Genomic DNA, 20,175 nt, shown 5'->3' with positions numbered 1-20,175 from the left:
CAGGGGACAGAACCCAAAGCCTTCCTTATAGGAACTCTGGTATATCTCGGCCAGGGGACAGAACCCAAAGCCTTCCTCACAAGAACTCTGGTATATCTCGGCCAGGGGACAGAACCCAAAGCCTTCCTCACAAGAACTCTGGTATATCTCGGCCAGGGGACAGAACCCAAAGCCTTCCTTATAGGAACTCTGGTATATCTCGGCCAGGGGACAGAACCCAAAGCCTTCCTTTTAGGAACTCTGGTATATCTTGGCCAGGGGACAGAACCCAAAGCCTTCCTTTTAGGAACTCTGGTATATCTCGGCCAGGGGACAGAACCCAAAGCCTTCCTTATAGGAACTCTGGTATATCTCGGCCAGGGGACAGAACCCAAAGCCTTCCTTTTAGGAACTCTGGTATATCTTGGCCAGGGGACAGAACCCAAAGCCTTCCTTTTAGGAACTCTGGTATATCTCAGCCAGGGGACAGAACCCAAAGCCTTCCTTTTAGGAACTCTGGTATATCTCAGCCAGGGGACAGAACCCAAAGCCTTCCTTATAGGAACTCTGGTATATCTCAGCCAGGGGACAGAACCCAAAGCCTTCCTCACAAGAACTCTGGTATATCTCGGCCAGGGGACAGAACCCAAAGCCTTCCTTATAGGAACTCTGGTATATCTCGGCCAGGGGACAGAACCCAAAGCCTTCCCCACAAGAACTCTGGTATATCTCGGCCAGGGGACAGAACCCAAAGCCTTCCTTATAGGAACTCTGGTATATCTCGGCCAGGGGACAGAACCCAAAGCCTTCCCCACAAGAACTCTGGTATATCTCGGCCAGGGGACAGAACCCAAAGCCTTCCTTATAGGAACTCTGGTATATCTCGGCCAGGGGACAGAACCCAAAGCCTTCCTCACAAGAACTCTGGTATATCTCGGCCAGGGGACAGAACCCAAAGCCTTCCTCACAAGAACTCTGGTATATCTCGGCCAGGGGACAGAACCCAAAGCCTTCCTTATAGGAACTCTGGTATATCTCGGCCAGGGGACAGAACCCAAAGCCTTCCCCACAAGAACTCGTATATCTCGGCCAGGGGACAGAACCCAAAGCCTTCCCCACAAGAACTCTGGTATATCTCAGCCAGGGGACAGAACCCAAAGCCTTCCTTATAGGAACTCTGGTATATCTCGGCCAGGGGACAGAACCCAAAGCCTTCCCCACAAGAACTCTGGTATATCTCAGCCAGGGGACAGAACCCAAAGCCTTCCTTATAGGAACTCTGATATATCTCAGCCAGGGGACAGAACCCAAAGCCTTCCCCACAGGAACTCTGGTATATCTCAGCCAGGGGACAGAACCCAAAGCCTTCCTTATAGGAACTCTGGTATATCTCAGCCAGGGGACAGAACCCAAAGCCTTCCCCACAAGAACTCTGGTATATCTCGGCCAGGGGACAGAACCCAAAGCCTTCCTCACAAGAACTCTGGTATATCTCGGCCAGGGGACAGAACCCAAAGCCTTCCTCACAAGAACTCTGGTATATCTCGGCCAGGGGACAGAACCCAAAGCCTTCCCCACAAGAACTCTGGTATATCTCGGCGAGAGGACAGAACCCAAAGCCTTCCTCACAGGAACTCTGGTATATCTCAGCCAGGGGACAGAACCCAAAGCCTTCCCCACAAGAACTCTGGTATATCTCTGCCAGGGGACAGAACCCAAAGCCTTCCTCACAAGAACTCTGGTATATCTCGGCCAGGGGACAGAACCCAAAGCCTTCCTTATAGGAACTCTGGTATATCTTGGCCAGGGGACAGAACCCAAAGCCTTCTTCACAGGAACTCTGGTATATCTCGGCCAGGGGACAGAACCCAAAGCCTTCCTTATAGGAACTCTGGTATATCTCGGCCAGGGGACAGAACCCAAAGCCTTCCTCACAGGAACTCTGGTATATCTCAGCCAGGGGACAGAACCCAAAGCCTTCCCCACAAGAACTCTGATATATCTCGGCCAGGGGACAGAACCCAAAGCCTTCCTTATAGGAACTCTGGTATATCTCGGCCAGGGGACAGAACCCAAAGCCTTCCTCACAAGAACTCTGGTATATCTCGGCCAGGGGACAGAACCCAAAGCCTTCCTCACAAGAACTCTGATATATCTCGGCCAGGGGACAGAACCCAAAGCCTTCCTTATAGGAACTCTGGTATATCTCGGCCAGGGGACAGAACCCAAAGCCTTCCCCACAAGAACTCTGGTATATCTCGGCCAGGGGACAGAACCCAAAGCCTTCCCCACAAGAACTCTGGTATATCTCGGCCAGGGGACAGAACCCAAAGCCTTCCTCACAGGAACTCTGGTATATCTCAGCCAGGGGACAGAACCCAAAGCCTTCCCCACAAGAACTCTGGTATATCTCGGCCAGGGGACAGAACCCAAAGCCTTCCTTATAGGAACTCTGGTATATCTCGGCCAGGGGACAGAACCCAAAGCCTTCCTCACAAGAACTCTGGTATATCTCGGCCAGGGGACAGAACCCAAAGCCTTCCTTATAGGAACTCTGGTATATCTCGGCCAGGGGACAGAACCCAAAGCCTTCCCCACAGGAACTCTGGTATATCTCGGCCAGGGGACAGAACCCAAAGCCTTCCTTATAGGAACTCTGGTATATCTCGGCCAGGGGACAGAACCCAAAGCCTTCCTCACAAGAACTCTGGTATATCTCAGCCAGGGGACAGAACCCAAAGCCTTCCTTATAGGAACTCTGGTATATCTCGGCCAGGGGACAGAACCCAAAGCCTTCCTCACAAGAACTCTGGTATATCTCGGCCAGGGGACAGAACCCAAAGCCTTCCTCACAAGAACTCTGGTATATCTCGGCCAGGGGACAGAACCCAAAGCCTTCCTTATAGGAACTCTGGTATATCTCGGCCAGGGGACAGAACCCAAAGCCTTCCTTTTAGGAACTCTGGTATATCTTGGCCAGGGGACAGAACCCAAAGCCTTCCTTTTAGGAACTCTGGTATATCTCAGCCAGGGGACAGAACCCAAAGCCTTCCTTATAGGAACTCTGGTATATCTCGGCCAGGGGACAGAACCCAAAGCCTTCCTTTTAGGAACTCTGGTATATCTTGGCCAGGGGACAGAACCCAAAGCCTTCCTTTTAGGAACTCTGGTATATCTCAGCCAGGGGACAGAACCCAAAGCCTTCCTTTTAGGAACTCTGGTATATCTCAGCCAGGGGACAGAACCCAAAGCCTTCCTTATAGGAACTCTGGTATATCTCAGCCAGGGGACAGAACCCAAAGCCTTCCTCACAAGAACTCTGGTATATCTCGGCCAGGGGACAGAACCCAAAGCCTTCCTTATAGGAACTCTGGTATATCTCGGCCAGGGGACAGAACCCAAAGCCTTCCCCACAAGAACTCTGGTATATCTCGGCCAGGGGACAGAACCCAAAGCCTTCCTTATAGGAACTCTGGTATATCTCGGCCAGGGGACAGAACCCAAAGCCTTCCTTATAGGAACTCTGGTATATCTCGGCCAGGGGACAGAACCCAAAGCCTTCCCCACAAGAACTCTGGTATATCTCAGCCAGGGGACAGAACCCAAAGCCTTCCTTATAGGAACTCTGGTATATCTCAGCCAGGGGACAGAACCCAAAGCCTTCCCCACAGGAACTCTGGTATATCTCAGCCAGGGGACAGAACCCAAAGCCTTCCTTATAGGAACTCTGGTATATCTCAGCCAGGGGACAGAACCCAAAGCCTTCCCCACAAGAACTCTGGTATATCTCGGCCAGGGGACAGAACCCAAAGCCTTCCTCACAAGAACTCTGGTATATCTCGGCCAGGGGACAGAACCCAAAGCCTTCCTCACAAGAACTCTGGTATATCTCGGCCAGGGGACAGAACCCAAAGCCTTCCCCACAAGAACTCTGGTATATCTCGGCGAGAGGACAGAACCCAAAGCCTTCCTCACAGGAACTCTGGTATATCTCAGCCAGGGGACAGAACCCAAAGCCTTCCCCACAAGAACTCTGGTATATCTCTGCCAGGGGACAGAACCCAAAGCCTTCCTCACAAGAACTCTGGTATATCTCGGCCAGGGGACAGAACCCAAAGCCTTCCTTATAGGAACTCTGGTATATCTTGGCCAGGGGACAGAACCCAAAGCCTTCTTCACAGGAACTCTGGTATATCTCGGCCAGGGGACAGAACCCAAAGCCTTCCTTATAGGAACTCTGGTATATCTCGGCCAGGGGACAGAACCCAAAGCCTTCCTCACAGGAACTCTGGTATATCTCAGCCAGGGGACAGAACCCAAAGCCTTCCCCACAAGAACTCTGATATATCTCGGCCAGGGGACAGAACCCAAAGCCTTCCTTATAGGAACTCTGGTATATCTCGGCCAGGGGACAGAACCCAAAGCCTTCCTCACAGGAACTCTGGTATATCTCGGCCAGGGGACAGAACCCAAAGCCTTCCTCACAGGAACTCTGGTATATCTCTGCCAGGGGACAGAACCCAAAGCCTTCCTTATAGGAACTCTGGTATATCTCGGCCAGGGGACAGAACCCAAAGCCTTCCTCACAGGAACTCTGGTATATCTCGGCCAGGGGACAGAACCCAAAGCCTTCCTCACAGGAACTCTGGTATATCTCGGCCAGGGGACAGAACCCAAAGCCTTCCTCACAGGAACTCTGGTATATCTCTGCCAGGGGACAGAACCCAAAGCCTTCCTCACAAGAACTCTGGTATATCTCGGCCAGGGGACAGAACCCAAAGCCTTCCCCACAAGAACTCTGGTATATCTCGGCCAGGGGACAGAACCCAAAGCCTTCCTTATAGGAACTCTGATATATCTCAGCCAGGGGACAGAACCCAAAGCCTTCCCCACAAGAACTCTGGTATATCTCGGCCAGGGGACAGAACCCAAAGCCTTCCTCACAAGAACTCTGGTATATCTCGGCCAGGGGACAGAACCCAAAGCCTTCCTCACAAGAACTCTGGTATATCTCGGCCAGGGGACAGAACCCAAAGCCTTCCCCACAAGAACTCTGGTATATCTCGGCGAGAGGACAGAACCCAAAGCCTTCCTCACAGGAACTCTGGTATATCTCAGCCAGGGGACAGAACCCAAAGCCTTCCCCACAAGAACTCTGGTATATCTCTGCCAGGGGACAGAACCCAAAGCCTTCCTCACAAGAACTCTGGTATATCTCGGCCAGGGGACAGAACCCAAAGCCTTCCTCACAAGAACTCTGGTATATCTCGGCCAGGGGACAGAACCCAAAGCCTTCCCCACAAGAACTCTGGTATATCTCGGCGAGAGGACAGAACCCAAAGCCTTCCTCACAGGAACTCTGGTATATCTCGGCCAGGGAACAGAACCCAAAGCCTTCCTCACAAGAACTCTGGTATATGTCAGCCAGGGGACAGAACCCAAAGCCTTCCCCACAAGAACTCTCGTATATCTCAGCCAGGGGACAGAACCCAAAGCCTTCCTCACAAGAACTCTGATATGCAGGCCTCAGACCACAATTAATTTCCCTCTTTGTTCTACCAAAGAAAAATCGAAATTAAAATATTTCAGAAGTTTGCAAAAAATCTGGCTTTCACATCACGTGTAGAACTATTCAAGCTGAACATACAGTGAGCTGGAAAGTACCTCATGACCGGCATTTAACAAAGTTATTTTTATTTAAGTGTAACCACCCTACTATATTGTAGGAAAATCCGGAAAATCACAAAATATTACTACTCAAGCCTTATAACTCCCCGTGTCCTGCCTCACAAACAAACATGGAAATGGTGTCAAAATAAAATTCTGCCACTAGATTACATATTGCACTATAAATCTATGCTAAAATTATGTCCATATCTGTAGCAGCTAAGTCAGGAAAAAATATTTAGCAACAGTCCTGAAATTTCAATATGTACTACATTCGTGTACAACGACCCGGAAGTATTATTGTGGTCTGAGGCCATATCTCGGCCAGGGGACAGAACCCAAAGCCTTCCTTATAGGAACTCTGGTATATCTCAGCCAGGGGACAGAACCCAAAGCCTTCCCCACAGGAACTCTGGTATATCTCAGCCAGGGGACAGAACCCAAAGCCTTCCCCACAAGAACTCTGATATATCTCAGCCAGGGGACAGAACCCAAAGCCTTCCCCACAGGAACTCTGGTATATCTCAGCCAGGGGACAGAACCCAAAGCCTTCCCCACAAGAACTCTGATATATCTCAGCCAGGGGACAGAACCCAAAGCCTTCCTTATAGGAACTCTGGTATATCTCAGCCAGGGGACAGAACCCAAAGCCTTCCCCACAGGAACTCTGGTATATCTCAGCCAGGGGACAGAACCCAAAGCCTTCCTTTTAGGAACTCTGATATATCTCAGCCAGGGGACAGAACCCAAAGCCTTCCCCACAAGAACTCTGGTATATCTCAGCCAGGGGACAGAACCCAAAGCCTTCCTTTTAGGAACTCTGATATATCTCAGCCAGGGGACAGAACCCAAAGCCTTCCCCACAAGAACTCTGGTATATCTCAGCCAGGGGACAGAACCCAAAGCCTTCCTTTTAGGAACTCTGATATATCTCAGCCAGGGGACAGAACCCAAAGCCTTCCTTATAGGAACTCTGGTATATCTCGGCCAGGGGACAGAACCCAAAGCCTTCCTCACAGGAACTCTGGTATATCTCGGCCAGGGGACAGAACCCAAAGCCTTCCTCACAGGAACTCTGGTATATCTCAGCCAGGGGACAGAACCCAAAGCCTTCCTTATAGGAACTCTGGTATATCTCGGCCAGGGGACAGAACCCAAAGCCTTCCTCACAGGAACTCTGATATATCTCGGCCAGGGGACAGAACCCAAAGCCTTCCCCACAAGAACTCTGGTATATCTCAGCCAGGGGACAGAACCCAAAGCCTTCCTTATAGGAACTCTGATATATCTCAGCCAGGGGACAGAAACAGTTGAATAAAACCCAAAATTGAGGCAGTGTCGAGGGAGACATTGGGAAGAAGGAAGTTGCTTAGAAAGAAAATCTCTCTAATTTAGTTGCCACCTGCAATCATGCAGAGGGGAGGGGGGCAACAGGTACAATTAATGTACAATACTTACACTGTACCTGTAATCAAATTTATTAAAGAGAAAATCTTGTCCAGATTTCTGTCATTGACTAATATAAATATGCTAAATAAATATTATCTAGAATGAATACTATTCTGAGTAGTCAAAACAAATTGAAGCCAAGATTAGAAATGCCTTTCAACTTGGAAACAGAAGACTTTTTATGTACCTATCTTAAGCAGTTCCATTAAGCATGAAATGTACCTGTGATTTGATGTACTCTCAAGTGCCCAGTAAATTTTTCATACTGAGGTTAAAAGTTCATCAGGTAAGGACATGAAATCCGAAGTACCATAAAATTAGGTGTCAAACAGCAGGCATTTTCTCCTCTGCATCCATTTTATTTGGCTATAAAATCTCCAATCAAACAATACTTCTATTTTCTAAAGGCAGTGACCTTGTGGAGTTTATATATCATATAAATATACCTTCCAATGAGTTGAGTCTCCACATCATATTAACTCAGAAATACAACTTCTATGAGGAAATTTTAACACTTTTTTAGTTTCATAAGTTTTGGATTGGGAAACAGAGGTCCATGTATATAATTTAATCTTACCTCTTTTATATAAAATTGAATATATTGCAAGGCAGAGATAATGATACAAATCTATTTAAAGGTAAATAAATCTTTTTTAGGGGATAGGTTAAGAGATTTTTATAAACAACTTTTTACAATTAAGGGGGATAGGGTCAAAGTAATGGCTATCCAACAACACTTAGCCTGATAATCTAGTTAGTCTTTAGATACCAACTAGTGCTCAACGCCTCAACAGGTGTCAGTCAATACACAAAGGTCTGATCTTTGCTCATGAATAACAATGTCCTTTTATTATATTTAAATAACTTCAGTGAATGAAATACTTATACATCTTTCTACTTAGACAGTGTATATAGGGCACACCTTGGACAGGTATTTGTAGTGAGGCAGAATCTTTGTCAGCTTACAATTACAATATTTCCACCGCAAGCATCACATTTTATAAATATTAATCAAACGGTATGGTATAGGTATATGATAACAATCATTTTCATTCAAATCAAATTTGTTCAAGATAATATTTACAATCCTTTTATTTGATTTTTATTTTTTTATGTATAGAAAGTAAAGTTGACAGTACTTTAAAGCTGGCCTACACAGACAGGCTTTGTAAGACAAGTGATTTCTTCATCAACAGTAAAATATTCACCTGCACCATGTCTACAAACACTCGCTGTTTACAGTAGTGAAAAGTCAACTTAACATCGTTTATATACACACAAAAGGCAAGAAGAATATTCCTGGTCAATCTTAAATCTGAATCAGGGTCACACAAAAAACTGTTCACAATTATTCATAACATGTATGATTTCACCTCTAGAATATTTAGTTATTTATAAGATAATGTATTTTTACAAAATGTTTATTTACAATAATGTATTTTTACAAAATAATGTATATTTACAAGATAATCTATATTTACAAGAAAATCTATATTTATAAGAATCATGTAAGTTGTGTTCTCCTGATCACACTTCTAGACTAAGAGATAAAATTATACAGAATCTTACTGAACCAAACTACCAGGGGAAACCTACTCTAGCTGTCAGACAGCTGACCCTAAAATTCTATCAGGAAATCAAACCCTGGCTTTCTTGGTGAAATTCTCCACTGGGCCTGCTGACCGACTTATATAAAATAGGATCAAAATATTAGGAAATGAACCAAGTCTTTAAAAGTGGTAGCATATTCCCTCTAGACTTGTCCGTGACCCTGAACCATGAAATATGAAATTCTCAATGTATTCTCTTATTTTGCATATTATAGTAGCAGTACAAGGCCTAGTAGCTACCCAGACGAGTTCTAAGATCCTGCTGTGAATCCATGTCTGATTCTACTTCATTTTCTATCCCTCATTACATTGGTATAGCTGTGAACACTCTAGTTTCAAGGAAGGTAGTGTGAACATGCTTGACAAAGGAATACAAAACAAGTTGTTGGTAACTTGACTGGTATGGTTCATTGCTTGTGAGGTTGTTGAGATTGACATATCAAGGCACCTTGATCGGTATGGATGTCATAAGGATAACTATTAAAGCTATCGGTGTCAAAAGAACCAATATTGTTGAAATCTCTGTATAAACCTGTGGTTTTTAAGTATGACCATTCTTAGAATCAGTGTCGATCCTAGATGTCATTTGTTACAGGGTATGACACCGTTTCAATAATTGATAAGACTAGATAACAACCTACATACATTTGCATCTATGCACACCTGTAACGAGGTTGTGCAAAATCAATATTAACAGGACCTTCTTTAAACCTGCATGTGTTTAAGGCTTGTGTTATTAATTATAGATAAAGTCTAAGTTTGAGTACATGACAGACTCGAATCTATACCTGACACAAACAAATTGTACCCCAATATCACACTGAGGTAGGTCATTGGTGTAAAATTGTCACACAACAAAACATGTGCTGTTGTGAATAAGAAATGACTTCTAAGATAAATCTAAATGTAACAATTCATGGCACTTCCTCATCAATGCTTTAGAGGTTGTCATATTTGAAGGAAGGAGTTGGGGGTTGGGGCTTATTTCAGGATGAATATTGTGGAGGGGGCTTATTTCAGGATGAATATTGTGGAGGGGGCTTATTTCAGGATGAATATTGTGGAGGGGGCTTATTTCAGGATGAATATTGTGGAGGGGGCTTATTTCAGGATGAATATTGTAGAGGGGGCTTATTTCAGGATGAATATTTTGGAGGGGGCTTATTTCAGGATGAATATTGTAGAGGGGAAAATATGATCATCAGTTTCATGATTTCATGGAAAATACACATGTTTTGCTTCAAACCTTTCAGTAAAACCATGGAAATACAGAAGTCAGTGTTCCAAATCCTGATCCTATATTTAGCAACAAGAGCCTGTGACTGAACTTTGTACCTGACCAGGTTAACCCAACAGTCAGTTTCCTAAATATTTCTAATAGGACATTCCTTAACTTCAAAAATATTCTACAGGAAAGTATTACATAATAGTTTTCTTTAAATTCTGTAATGCTTTTTGGAAAAAATTCAGTTAAGGAATTTTCTTCAGTTTATAGGAACGTGACAAAACCGGACTTGATTCAAGCTTCTATCTAGAGTACAGAGATTCCTATCTCTCTTTTATCTAGAGTACAGAGATTCCTATCTCTCTCTATCTAGAGTACAGAAATTCCTATCTCTCTTCTATCTAGAGTACAGAGATTCCTATCTCTCTCTATCTAGAGTACAGAAGTTCCTATCTCTCTTCTATCTAGAGTACAGAGATTCCTATCTCTCTCTATCTAGAGTACAGAGATTCCTATCTCTCTCTATCTAGAGTACAGAGATTCCTATCTCTCTTCTATCTAGAGTACAGAAATTCCTATCTCTCTTCTATCTAGAGTACAGAGATTCCTATCTCTCTCTATCTAGAGTACAGAGATTCCTATCTCTCTCTATCTAGAGTACAGAAATTCCTATCTCTCTTCTATCTAGAGTACAGAGATTCCTATCTCTCTCTATCTAGAGTACAGAGATTCCTATCTCTCTTCTATCTAGAGTACAGAAATTCCTATCTCTCTTCTATCTAGAGTACAGAGATTCCTATCTCTCTCTATCTAGAGTACAGAGATTCCTATCTCTCTCTATCTAGAGTACAGAGATTCCTATCTCTCTTCTATCTAGAGTACAGAGATTCCTATCTCTCTCTATCTAGAGTACAGAGATTCCTATCTCTCTTCTATCTAGATTACAGAGATTCCTATCCCTCTTCTATCTAGAGTACAGAGATTCCTATCCCCCTTCTATCTGGAGTACAGAGATTCCTATCTCTCTTCTATCTAGAGTACAGAAATTCCTATCTCTCTTCTATCTAGAGTACAGAGATTCCTATCTCTCTCTATCTAGAGTACAGAGATTCCTATCTCTCTCTATCTAGAGTACAGAGATTCCTATCTCTCTCTATCTAGAGTACAGAGATTCCTATCTCTCTTCTATCTAGAGTACAGAGATTCCTATCCCTCTTCTATCTAGAGTACAGAGATTCCTATCTCTCTCTATCTAGAGTACAGAGATTCCTATCTCTCTCTATCTAGAGTACAGAGATTCCTATCTCTCTTCTATCTAGAGTACAGAGATTCCTATCTCTCTTCTATCTAGAGTACAGAAATTCCTATCTCTCTTCTATCTAGAGTACAGAGATTCCTATCTCTCTCTATCTAGAGTACAGAGATTCCTATCTCTCTTCTATCTAGATTACAGAGATTCCTATCCCTCTTCTATCTAGAGTACAGAGATTCCTATCCCCCTTCTATCTGGAGTACAGAGATTCCTATCTCTCTTCTATCTAGAGTACAGAAATTCCTATCTCTCTTCTATCTAGAGTACAGAGATTCCTATCTCTCTCTATCTAGAGTACAGAGATTCCTATCTCTCTCTATCTAGAGTACAGAGATTCCTATCTCTCTTCTATCTAGAGTACAGAGATTCCTATCCCTCTTCTATCTAGAGTACAGAGATTCCTATCTCTCTTCTATCTAGAGTGCAGAGATTCCTATCTCTCTTCTATCTAGAGTACAGAAATTCCTATCCCTCTCTATCTAGAGTACAGAGATTCCTATCTCTCTTCTATCTAGAGTACAGAGATTCCTATCTCTCTCTATCTAGAGTACAGAGATTCCTATCTCTCTCTATCTAGAGTACAGAGATTCCTATCTCTCTCTATCTAGAGTACAGAGATTCCTATCTCTCTTCTATCTAGAGTACAGAGATTCCTATCCCTCTTCTATCTAGAGTACAGAGATTCCTATCTCTCTCTATCTAGAGTACAGAGATTCCTATCTCTCTCTATCTAGAGTACAGAGATTCCTATCTCTCTTCTATCTAGAGTACAGAGATTCCTATCTCTCTTCTATCTAGAGTACAGAAATTCCTATCTCTCTTCTATCTAGAGTACAGAGATTCCTATCTCTCTCTATCTAGAGTACAGAGATTCCTATCTCTCTCTATCTAGAGTACAGAGATTCCTATCTCTCTTCTATCTAGAGTACAGAGATTCCTATCTCTCTTCTATCTAGAGTACAGAGATTCCTATCCCCCTTCTATCTGGAGTACAGAGATTCCTATCTCTCTTCTATCTAGAGTACAGAGATTCCTATTCCTCCATTTTCAACTTCTTTTTATGGTAAATGGTATAATTAATACTTCATAACAAACATGTTAATTAATTTTGTTTAATTTTATATACAGGCATTCCTTTGCAGTTTAATCAGTGCAAATTATCTTAATATTGAATATAGAATGATCAAAATGGAATCAGCAATCGTATGTAAACAGGACAAGGACAGTGAGTGTTGTACATACCAACACATTGCTAGTCCGTAACTAAGCAGACGACTAAATACAAACAATAGTTCATAAATTTAACTATTTAAATCTAAAAATTCATTTGTTGAAGATTGTATCTAGGCTGTTTACTTTTTAAAACAGCCCATATATCTGCCAAACTCAAGTAGCTAAATTCCATTTTTTATGACTGTAAGCTTACCTTACAAGTTTTTTTTATTGTATGACCGTATTACCAGTCTTTGTTACGTCTATTACCGGCGGGGGGGTACTTACAGAATTTTCTCTCAATCGAATCCCCAACTAATATGAGTTAGTTTTATAAATGATCATGATTAAACCTTTGGACAATCTGTATTTCACAATATAATCATGCCCTATCACAGATATTATAAATCAATTTCTCTAAAACAATTTTGTTACAGAAGATTTTTTTAATTCTACAGGATTCCAGAAACAAAATATGAAAGTTCTTGTGAATTAATTGGTATACAATACAAAATCTGGGTAACCATGACCTTGTGAAATGTATGTCATCCATTTTTATGTCTCTCTTGCATCTTTCACTGAAAGCGTGTATATAAAAAGGTATATTATGAACTGACGTACCTGTCGTATAAAGGGTGTTACTTGCATTTTATTTTGTTAGGGTCATATACACATATACTTATAATTAATTATGCAAAAATGTTCTCTTATAAAACACCTCGTTAACATTTCTGAATCAAATTATAAAGTCTATGTATGTGTTGGGTAAGTTTGTGTTGCAAAAACAGACCTTTAGGTATATTACCGTATTTAAGTAAATAAGCCTATGTCTGGTAATAATTAAGCCCACTCATCTTAATTGCAAGTCAGCAAACAAATTCCATTTCACTTTACTGCAATAAGCCCACCAGAACTTATAATTTAAGTGTTTTTTTTTTTTTTACAAATTTGTGTTACAGGCTTAGAACAGATTAATGGGGTCTCTAACTACAAATGTGTTTTTAAAATTCCCATGTTTTCTGTGATTCAGGATCTGTCCATTGTGACATTAGACAATGATATCTGTACCTGTTAATGTTACTGCATGTATATAGCTCATACCGTGGTTAAGGAACAGTATATAATTTGCATGCTGAAGTAATCTGATCATATGAAGTTCTGTAAAACCATTGAATTGGGTATCTATAAGGAATGTGCATTTTACAATGAGACATGTGCAATTGTTCCACTCTAGAGTTTCAATATCGTGCTCTTGAATATTTTAAACAGAAGGACATACTGCCCTGATAATAGAAAAAGGTAAAACAACACCAGGGCAGTCGTTTTGTCTCCTCCAAGATTGATGGATATTTTGCATGTACAATAAACAACATTGACTATAGCATCTCATAAAATATCTCATTTCAAAACAAACCATCTTGTTTCCATTAAAAAATTCTAGGTTTGAGTAATATAACTTAATCCTGCATGCTAGCTTTTTAAATGATTCTAGCCAAACAGAATTATCATTGCTTCAGCAACACTTCCAATGTGTAGTGACCACTCTAGTGAAATCAACACTTCTAATGTGTAGTGACCACTCTAGTGAAATCAACACTTCTAACGTGTAGTGACCACTCTAGTGAAATCAACACTTCTAATGTGTAGTGACCACTCTAGTGAAATCAACACTTCCAATGTGTAGTGACCACTCTAGTGAAATCAACACTTCCAATGTGTAGTCTAATTGTATTTAAGATGAGGTTGTCACATTGTATTTTTGAAACAGTTTAAAATCTAGAACTGAAAGTTTTCACTTCAATGACATTTGAAATAAAATTTCCAAAGGTCAGTAAAGTTTCTGATTCTCTCTATTGCTGCAGACAAGGTCACTAAAGTTTCTGATTCTCTCTATTGCTGTAGACAAGGTCACTAAATGTTCTGATTCTCTCTCTATTGCTGTAGACAAGGTCACTTAATGTTCTGATTCTCTCTATTGCTGTAGACAAGGTCACTTAATGTTCTGATTCTCTCTATTGCTGTAGACAAGGTCACTAAAGTTTCTGATTCTCTATTGCTGTGGACAAGGTCACTAAGTGTTCTGATTCTCTCTATTGCTGTGGACAAGGTCACTAAATGATCTGATTCTCTCTATTGCTGTGGGCAAGGTCACTGAATGTTCTGATTCTCTCTATTGCTGTGGACAAGGTCACTAAGTGTTCTGATTCTCTCTATTGCTGTAGACAAGGTCACTGAATGTTCTGATTCTCTCTATTGCTGTAGACAAGGTCACTAAGTGTTCTGATTCTTTTTATTGCTGTAGTCAAGGTCACTAAAGGTTCTGATTATCTTTATTGCTGTGGACAAGGTCACTGAATGTTCTGATTCTCTCTATTGCTGTGGACAAGGTCACTGAATGTTCTGATTCTCTCTATTGCTGTAGACAAGGTCACTAAATGTTCTGATTCTCTCTCTATTGCTGTGGACAAGGTCACTTAATGTTCTGATTCTCTCTATTGTTATGGACACTAGTTGAAGTTATTCAGTCTTATTTTAAGTGGTATAAACAGAAATAAAACTATTCCTTATAACCATCATACTACTCTTTAATAAAAAAGATTCTCAGCCAATACATTAGATTTGTTTATAAAATCACATGTCACTGGCAAGAGTCTGATCGGTAATGCCACCTTATAAAACATTACGGAGAAAATGCCATATTAATCCTGATCACCACTATGATTGACTTCTATACAGTGTTACAGGTTTAACACAGTCGACTAAACCTTACAGCTATAACTGATCCTAGGATGAGGATTAGGAACTTGACACAGTATAGGTCATTGGGCATTGTCCATTTATAATTACGACTCAATATGCACACAAAACAATTCATAGACAATAGAAAAGTTCTCTATAACACATCTAATATCTAACTAGATTTACCACGAACTGATTCTAGATACTCAGCTGTCACCCACATGAAAACCTGACATGTCTAGTTCTCCATAAGTTTATAAAAATCTATGATTCACAAAGTTTAGTGTATAGCTAAAGGGATCATCAAACTTTCTACAGTTCATAAGTAGTACCTTTTGATAAATATGCTGATGATTTCTTTAGAGATCTGTCTTCTTGTTGTTAATATCCACATTTAAATTCAAATCATTAATATCAGAATTTGTAAACTTTATTTATTTTACAACAATTGTGTAGCAAGTTATACCAGCTTATATCAATCACGCAAGTTATACTAGCAAGTTATACCAGCAGCTTATATCAATCACGCTTGTTGCAATACGCTTGTTGGCCCTGATGGAAGCAAGTTATACTTATATCAATCACGCTTGTGGGCCCTGATGGAAGCGTGTAAGGGGTCTTATTGTGGGAGGAAACCGGGGTACCCGGAGAAAAACCCATGTTTGGGCAGGTAAAACCCATCAATATGTCTTTTCAACTCTGATGTTACCACTGTGCCACACAACCTCTGGTTCTGATTGTGTAACAGTTCTCCATTGTAATATTATGAAAATTTATAACATACATCTAATCAAAATCATCTGAAAAGAAAAAAACACCAGTTGCTGTTTGTGATTATAAATAAACTTTAAATATCGTATAGTAATGGCTTGAGGGTGATGCTGCAGACACGCACAGTTCCATAGACTAGCGTAACAATACATTTTCAGTTGTCATGGTGACTTACCAGATCCTACTGAGCGTCATCAATGGGAGTCGGGAGTGGAGGAAAAGGTCACGGGCTCTCTCACCTGTAAAAAAACATACAAACCACTGTTAAATTACCTGTAATTGGGTCTTACTTGAGTGTGAAGTTGTCTCATATTTTATCAACGTAACACAGGTGACACTTTGATAGAGGAAATTTAAGATTTCTTCGTGTAATTGCTAAAGATGTATGTGTACTGGTATGTAGCATTCAAACAAAATCTTCAATTCACAATTTGTTGATGTTATCATTTTAAATCCTTTTCAATTTTTCCTGACTGAAGCTAATGTCTATGTTCAGAATAAAATGTTTCTTACTCAGAATATTTAACAAAACCATACGGGACTATTACAATAAGTAACACTATATAAAGCTAGATTATTATTACCACTTTCCACCATACACACGAGAATAGTTTTGAGAAAAATGTAATACTCAAAAGCCATATTGGTATATGGCCATAAAGCTGAGATTTTTGCTTTTCCACAGAAATCAGACATTTATTGTTTAAAATAGAGATCAGAAATGATGATTGAAATGCCCCTCTATGTAATATATTTGTGTGGTATTAATCACAACCTATAACTGGTGGTATTAATCACAACCTATAACTGGTGGTATTAATCACAACCTATAACTGGTGGTATTAATCACAACCTATAACTGTATTTCAAGTTCAAAATAGAAATGTGAACTTTGATGACCCTTTCAAGATACAGTTTTTTAGAACTTTTAGTTCCAGGAACTTTCTAGTAAAGTGGTGCTAGATAAAATATAGTCTTGACAAACTGGAACATTTCGATATATTGCTGTTATAAACAAACTTATCCTGTCAGCCAATTTAAACATGAAATGTTAACTGTTAAATACAAAATTTTAACCAACCTCATGTTATAGTGACAGATGATAGGAATTCCTACCTCCAGAACCACCTAACAGTTTAGGATGGAACCATGGCAACTTCTGGATTAATTAATCCTTGGTTATGTGATAATTAACACAACGTTTTAAAATCAAAGGTAATAAATAGGTGTAGAACATATTTTATTATCAACAGATGATCAAAACCTGTAAAAGTATACATTTATTTGAGATGACGTATGAGGGAAATGGTGGATATCAAATTGACAGAAATTAAAAGCATACACTTATTTGAGATGACGTATGAGGGTAATGGTGGATATAAAATTGACAGGAATAAAAGTATTCCATACTTATAGCGAACAAAGGTGATCAGATGAAACTGTTGTTTGAATGAATACAATACCTACTTACTGTGACTGTACAAAGAGTGTTAGGTTTATTTGTGTAACAGCTACAACAAGGTACATACAAATATTACACAAAAGACAGAGGGGGACCTTTCCTATACATAACTAATAGTCGATCCTGGGGATTACGGCCACACATAGGTCAATATAGCTAATGGTCAACAGTCCGGATAATACTTCTTTAGGCAACAGGTAAATCTTCTAATGTAGACATACATACACGACCATATACTTCATAAGGAAGTCAAGGGGGTGAATGGTTCTAATGACCAGATTGTGTATCTTCAATCCTACTGTTACCCTCACTGTCCCTCTATAATACCCATGTATCATCAGACAGGGAGACCCACTGTTACCCTCACTGTCCCTCTATAATACCCATGTATCATCAGACCCACTGTTACCCTCACTGTCCCTCTATAATACCCATGTATCATCAGACAGGGAGACCCTCCGGTCCCTGATATAAGCCCAACCCTGATATAAGCCCTCCCCTGATATAAGCCCTCCCCTGATATAAGCCCAACCCTGATATAATTCCACCCCTGATATAAGCCCTCCCCTGATCTAAGCCCTCCCCTGATATAAGCCCTCCCCTGATATAAGTCCACCCCTGATATAAGCCCACCCTGATATAAGCCCAACCCTGATATAAGCCCTCCCCTAATATAAGCCCAAACCTGATATAAGCCCATCCCTGATATAAGCCCAACTCTGATATAAGCCCAAACCTGATATAAGCCCAACCCTGATATAAGCCCTCCCCTGATATAAGCCCACCCCTGATATAAGCCCACCCCTGATATAAGCCCTCCCCTGATATAAGCCCAACCCTGATATAAGCCCACCCTGATATAAGCCCACCCCTGATATAAGCCCACCCCTGATATAAGCCCATCCCTGACATAAGCCCACCCCTGATAGATGTGCTGGTCCCTGGACTTACTATAGAATGGATACATGACTTATTCATTATTGTACTGGAACAGGAAAACACAAAGTAGAACTAGACCATTGCTGGAATGTCTTTACTCCCACACCCTCACACATAGTGTATTATGTTTTTTTTAGGCCTGATCAAGTGTGTGGATTTCTTTAAGCCTAGTTTAATATGACATTTTTTTCGTATTTATATATGTATTCTGACAAGACCAGCACATTGACACATATTTAAAATTTCCAGCAATCATTTGTAATGAGGTAACATCGGTAAATACAGAATGTCAACAACAGAATTATGTGTCATTAGTGTGTCAAACTGTAATAAAGACATCTCTCATGGACTCTTCACAATTAGCCAACAAATTATGACAAGATTAAATGCCAAGTAAACTTCAGTGAAAATAACATCTATTTCACAATATTATGTTTTTTTAAATAACACAGAAATCAAACTTTGATTGAGATAATTGTATCTAAACTTAATTTCCCTAACAGGTATGATGATTAAATATACAGTTGTTTGTACTTTTACAATGCATTATCTAATATTTGTTCTGATTTTTTTTTAAAGTTGCCCAATCTGAGGGGATTTTGATAATTACCCTGGTATACACACTTATTTCACTCAAATAAAAATTAAACTTGACAACACTACCATATGTGTGTGTATGACAGTTTTTTTTAAAGATTTATCTCTCTAGTTCAAAACCCATTTTAAATAAAATAAATATTCTTTACACTTTGGTGTACTCAAATTTTAGTGTTTTACTGAACTTATAAACGGATTAAAGCCATGATATAATGGTGTAATTATGATAGTTGCCAAGAAAAACAAATATAAGAAACCTCAACTAGCGCAATCATAATTTAGTGAAATGCTTACCAAGCGAAAGCATTGAATAAGATCAGCGATAAAATATCTCAATGGTGAAAAAGGTCTATAACTCTGTATATTACACGGGGAATCCAGTTGGTATAACAGTCACTCCAGTACCCCCTCAGGCTATTCCTTACCTTATAATCCCTTCCACACAAACTTATAATTTTCCATAGGGAAGCATGAAGGTATCCAAAGAAAGTTCAATAATATGCTAAAATGAAAATTTTATGTGAAGGAATTTACTTTTGTAATGTTGATGAAACAAAGGCTAGGCACAGAAACCATACTCTCTACAAGATTTAGGAGCTATAGGTGATGAAAAGTGGCAAAATACTTTACAGTTGCATTGGCACAACCCCACTCTACAGATAACAAAACATCAATTCTGATCATCTAAGTGAAGCATTTTTTATCATCGTGTCTTTAAATCCTCCATGTACACAATCAAAGTACAAGTTTGCTTTCCTCATTAATATTTTATTTACCTAGGTAGATTTAACAAGAGGGTCTTGTTACTCAAGCATCATGAGCAAAAGAATGCCAGGTTCTATACCATAATACTGGTCTAACATTACACCCTAATACTAAAACGTAACTTGCAGTCTAATCAGATATTGGACACCTGTAATATTTGCACCTGTTTTATGATGAGAAAAAATGTTCTGGGCACTTGGAGACATTTAAATTCTCTGCTACCTAAATCTAACACAGTCGACAAGCTTACCTTGAATGCACGCACAGATAGAGGTATTTGTTTATTTTCTCTTACTAAATAGTTGTATTGTTTAAGATTTAAATGACAAAGTTTACCTGGACCCCCTCAATATTTACCCATCCCAGTTTGTAAATATTATTGGTAATGCTAAGACGGTTAGAAAATCTTCCGCTACTTGAGATTTAATTCATAATCATAAGAGATAAG

At 40.4% G+C, this 20,175-nt stretch overlaps 1 protein-coding gene across 1 annotated transcript in view; it reads right to left on the bottom strand.

The window, feature by feature from the left end:
* LOC117324958 (epidermal growth factor receptor substrate 15-like) overlaps positions 1-20,175 on the bottom strand; it is a 100,758-nt gene that overhangs the window by 63,223 nt on the left and 17,360 nt on the right. The window contains exon 3 of the mRNA XM_033880803.1: positions 16,140-16,203. Coding sequence (XP_033736694.1) covers positions 16,140-16,203 — 64 coding nt within the window. The remainder of the gene's footprint in view (positions 1-16,139; positions 16,204-20,175) is intronic.

Source organism: Pecten maximus, chromosome 4 (genome assembly GCF_902652985.1).
Source record: "Pecten maximus chromosome 4, xPecMax1.1, whole genome shotgun sequence".
NCBI lineage: Eukaryota > Metazoa > Mollusca > Bivalvia > Pectinida > Pectinidae > Pecten > Pecten maximus.
The sequence above is the reverse complement of the archived record's forward strand: the minus strand, read 5'-3'. Positions and strand labels throughout refer to the sequence as shown.